General features: G+C 37.7%; 1 protein-coding gene across 1 annotated transcript; it reads left to right on the top strand.

The window, feature by feature from the left end:
- Nucleotides 1-2099: 2099 nt before the first annotated feature.
- Nucleotides 2100-4450, top strand: LOC149398257 (receptor like protein 27-like). The gene is made up of 2 exons (XM_089614531.1): nucleotides 2100-3123; nucleotides 3306-4450. The coding sequence occupies exons 1-2, from the start codon at nucleotides 2100-2102 to the stop codon at nucleotides 4448-4450; spliced, it is 2169 nt and encodes a 722-aa protein (XP_089470657.1).
- Nucleotides 4451-4835: the final 385 nt, after the last annotated feature.

Here is a 4835-nt window from a genome sequence, read left to right as displayed (position 1 = left end):
TAATTAGTGTAGCTTAGTTGATAATTCTACACTATCTACCACCTAGAAGTTATGAGTTCAATTCCACTAGCAGCTGCTTTAAAAAAAATGAGTTGTTTAACCGAAGTAGCAATTGCATTGCAGACATCTAAGTTACTATGATGTAATTATTATACCAGATAAAATGATATAAGAATAGACAAGATTGGTGATACTAAGCACCTCAACACCCAATGGAAAGACATGACGGCGAAATAAAAGAAAAGTGAGCGTTGGTGTAATGTAAAATGGTCCTAATTAAAAAAGTGGTCAAGATTAGCGTGGCAGGGAAGTTTTAAACCGTAAGGCTCCGCTTGAAACCCGGAAAATAAGAGAGAAAGTGAAAATAATAGAGAAAATGAAAGTGAGAGAAAATAATAGAAAAAAATCGAAATTCTAATTGTGTTTGGAAATCATGAAAAATATGAGAGAAAATTGACGGAAAAGTAACGATTTTCGAACCTCCCTCAAATTTTTTTATTTACAATTTTTTGCCCATTTTTAAAAAGTTTTACATTTTTTACCATAAAAATTTACACTTTTGACCCATTTTTTTAAAAAAATTTCATTTTTACCATGAAATTTTTTTAATTTGCCCCCCTAATTTTTTTTATTTACATTTTTGCCAATTTTTAAAAAGTTTTACATTTTTTACCCTAAAAAATTTACACTTTTGACCCATTTTTTTTTTAAATTCATTTTTATCATGAATTTTTTTTTATTAGCCCCCCTCAAATATTTTTTTTTACATTTTTTGCCCATTTTTAAAAAAATTTACATTTTTTACCCTAAAAATTTACACTTTTGACACTAATTTTTTTAAAAAAAAAAATTCATTTTTACCATGAATTTTTTTTTTTAATTAGCTCCTCTAAATATTTTTTTTTTCAAATAAGCCCTCCTATTGAGCTTTTCTGGTTCGACCTCTGGATGAGACACACAAATGTGATCCCCTCATAGATAAATTTGGATAGATTCTCATTTTCCATTTGATTTTCAAAGAAAAATGAAATCTTCATTTTAATTATACACTTTCCCTCGCATTTTCCATCATATTTTTTTCCACCATATTTTCTTCAATCCAAACAACCTAAGTAAAATAGGAGGGATTTCAATTTTTCTTTCTCTCCTATTTTCCGGGTTCCAAACGGAGCCTAATAGGTGCTAGACGCTGACTTGGTTAGCCCAAGTCACATAACCTATCGTCAGTAATATAAAATGCTGAAAATTAATAAACGCCTGAAATTTTAAAAATATAAATCCTGTAAAGAAAATTGAAGACTTGTGATAACTATACATTATCATTCAAACATCAAGCATCTAACACACCAAACTCGACTAAAAACCACGAAGAATCAGCCGTCTTCAAACTTTTTTTGCGTACACTATCGGGGAAATTTTTTTTCAAATATTCCAAACAGAACCTGAGTTTAAATTTACAGGGAAATCCCTTAGGAAAGACAGTCGTGTTAAGATGAAAAAACAATTATAGAAAAAAAAAATGGAAAATGAATTATTTTTGTAACAATACTTCCAAGGACTTTCAGATAAAATATTACAAAGGAGGATTTAGAAGCAAACAGAAAAAATTGGAGTACCCGCCTTTGTTTTCTCTCATAAATTATCCCACAATGTACTCAATGAATTACATTGATTTCTAAAGAAATGGCACTATAGAAATTATGAGAACTTGTGGTAGATTATTGAATTTCACTAATGGCTCTTTGTATCCGCTTTTTGCGAACTTGTATTTATTTCTCTGTTCCAGCTTCCCAATTCGCAACAAATTCCTCCTATTCTTCTTGATCGTGGACTGGCGTTAAGAGAGGAGTAAAACGAGAAAAAGATTCCCAAACTACAAAAGATGAATGTAAATACAGCAAAACTGATCTGAACAGGGTAAAAAACGACTTGACTTGAGGTGTGTTGACTCAACAATTCTAAAGGACCACACTCTATTGAAAGCGTAAGGTCACTCACACGGAAGTTATCAGTGTCTCTCATCTAGAAATTAAGACAAAAACCACAGGAAATAGAGAGGTGCTGATGCAAAAGTAAACCATATAAAAAAACTCGGAGAAATGTTGCCGTTGAAGTTATTATTAGTACTGATATCTCTTCAATCTTTAACCACCTTCATCGCCACGTCGGCTCGGCCACGATGCCGTCCGGAAGAGAGCTCTGCTTTGCTCGGCATCGGCACAGAATACTATTGGAACGTGAGCAAGGACTGTTGCACGTGGCACGGAGTGGAATGTGACCCAGCCACAGGCCACGTCGTCGGTGTGGGATTAATTTTTGATAGTGTGTACAGCCCAGGCCCAGACATCCACGGCTCAAACAGCATTCTCTTCTCTCTCCGCCGACTCAAGAGCCTCACGATTCAAGACTCCTCTGTGGAAGGATCAATCAACCGCACCCGAATCGATGGAGCGGCGTTCGAAGTGCTTGCTCTGAACCTGACCAACCTCGCTGAACTCAGGTTGGACGGATGTGACTTGTCGTCCGTGCCGCCGGCCATGCTGACGAGCCTCTCATCTTCGCTGACGCTGCTCCAGCTCTGTAACTGTCGGTTGCAAGGTGAACTTCCCAGTCACTTTTTCCGTTGTTTTCCGGCCATCAAGACACTCGATATGTCCGGGAATATTCTCACTGGCGAATTGCCCACTCACTTTTTCCCTTCTTTCCCGAGCCTCGAAACGCTCGATCTGTCCTACAATAATCTCAGCGGCCAAATTCCACTCAATTTGTCCAACTCCAAGAGACTCTCTTCATTGGATCTCTCAAACAACAATTTCCATGGCCCACTTCCTGAATTTGGTGGTAATCTTTCATCGACCACTGGACTTCCTCTAAATCTGGAGGTTCTAAATTTGAATGGTAATTCAATTGACGGTCCGATACTGCCATGGATATATGCGCTTCCGAGTTTGGGGGAGTTGGACCTTTCCGAAAACCGATTCTCCGGTGAAATCAGCGAGTTTAAGACCACTTTGTTGACGGTCCTTTTTTTGTGGGGGAATCAACTGCGAGGTGTCATCCCAGAATCACTATTTCGGCAACCAAATCTCATGTCCTTGGGTCTTTCATCAAACACACTCACAGGTACGTTTGGTTTAGGAGGTATTTTCAATTCTTAACAAATTCAATTATCTAGATCTTTATTCAAATAACCTACCGTAGCTGGTTTATAGGATATTTGGATCTTTCTTACACATTACATAGACCCACTTCCATGAAAGAATCCTGAAGCTATTCCGATTTCACAACAAATAATATGTTTTCAGGTGAAATCCCGCTAATCATTTGCAACTCGACATCACTTGAATATCTTGATTTGTCGTACAACAGCATAAGTGGCAAAATTCCTTGGTGCATGTCGAATTTAAGTTATCTTAATACCTTGAGTCTAAGTGCGAACAAACTGCATGGGACTGTCTCAGCGAACATCGGCAATGATGCTGTCTATGTCGATCTCAGTACCAACTTTTTTTCAGGACCTTGTCCGATTCCACGGAGCAGCCAATACGTACTTATATCGAAAAACAATTTTACGGGAGAAATCCCAGAGTCAGTTTGTTCCATGGAAAGCCCCACAATGCTTGATTTGTCTGATAACGAGTTAAGTGGCACAATCCCTCGGTGCATGGGAAACATCAGTGATAGTCTCGAATTATTTGATCTCCAAAGGAACAATTTCAACGGAACCATTCCAATGGTGTTTCCAAGGAATAACTGGTTGACCAATATCCATCTGAACGGTAACCAGTTCGAAGGCGCATTTCCAAGATCTCTAGAAAACTGTACGAGACTCGAGGTTCTCGACCTTGGACACAATCAGTTGAACGACACGTTCCCTGACTGGCTAGCATCTTTACCGGAGTTACAGGTATTGATCCTGAGGGCCAACAAGTTTCACGGTCCGATAGGGAATGCCACGACCAAGACTCCCTTCCCGAAACTGATAATCATGGATTTGTCCGGGAACAAGTTCACCGGAGATCTTCCCATCAAATACTTTGAAAACTTCCAAGCTACGCCTATGCAGATAGGATCCAGAAGTGCCAATACGAGCTACGTTGGACAACGACAAGGGTGGTTTGGAGTATATCAAGATACCCTTGTGGTGTCTATGAAAGGTTCATACTTTGAGCTTTGCAAAATCGGGATCCTGTTCACGGTCATGGATTTCTCCTCCAATAATTTCACGGGAAAGATTTTGTCGGTAGTTGGGAAGCTTATATCACTGAAAGGACTCAACTTAGCTCACAATTCCCTCGGAGGTTCGATCCCATCGTCCATAAGAAACTTGACCAACCTCGAGTGGCTAGATCTCTCATCCAATCAGCTTGTTGGTTACATTCCCGCTGAGTTGACGGACATACCTGGGCTTTCGCTCTGTGTGGGTTTCCAATGTCAAGCGGCTTTGTGATCGGGATCTCGCTGGGATACGTGTTCCTTTTACCCATTCAACTGCTTATCATATACAACCAAATGCCATTTATTTTTTAATTTTTTTCTTACATGCTTAAACTCTTAATCAAAATGCACCGAATATATATATATATATATATATATATATATATATATATATATATATATATATATATATATATATCGAATCATTAGATAAATAGCCATATTTACAGTTTTACATTGCTATATAGTCAACGTTTTGTAAATCTTAACTAAAAATTAACGTCCATATATTTACACGTGTATATTGACGTAAAGATTCCACTCATTTATTTCAATGAAAGGGAAAACCATAAATGATATGTCAACTTATTAGTATTTGCTTAACGTTTACGAAACAT

Source organism: Urtica dioica, chromosome 5 (genome assembly GCF_054948205.1).
Source record: "Urtica dioica subsp. dioica isolate 48M chromosome 5, U.dioica_male_clone48M_v1_H2, whole genome shotgun sequence".
In the NCBI taxonomy this organism is placed as follows: domain Eukaryota; kingdom Viridiplantae; phylum Streptophyta; class Magnoliopsida; order Rosales; family Urticaceae; genus Urtica; species Urtica dioica.
This window is presented reverse-complemented; position numbering and strand designations above follow the sequence as displayed.

Excerpts from the sequence above, each read along its gene's own strand:
- LOC149398257 (XM_089614531.1), top strand. The coding sequence starts at position 2,100 with ATGTTGCCGTTGAAGTTATTATTAGTACTGATATCTCTTCAATCTTTA. Across the intron at positions 3,124-3,305 it reads TTCATCAAACACACTCACAG|GTGAAATCCCGCTAATCATT; the intron begins GTACGTTTGGTT and ends ATATGTTTTCAG.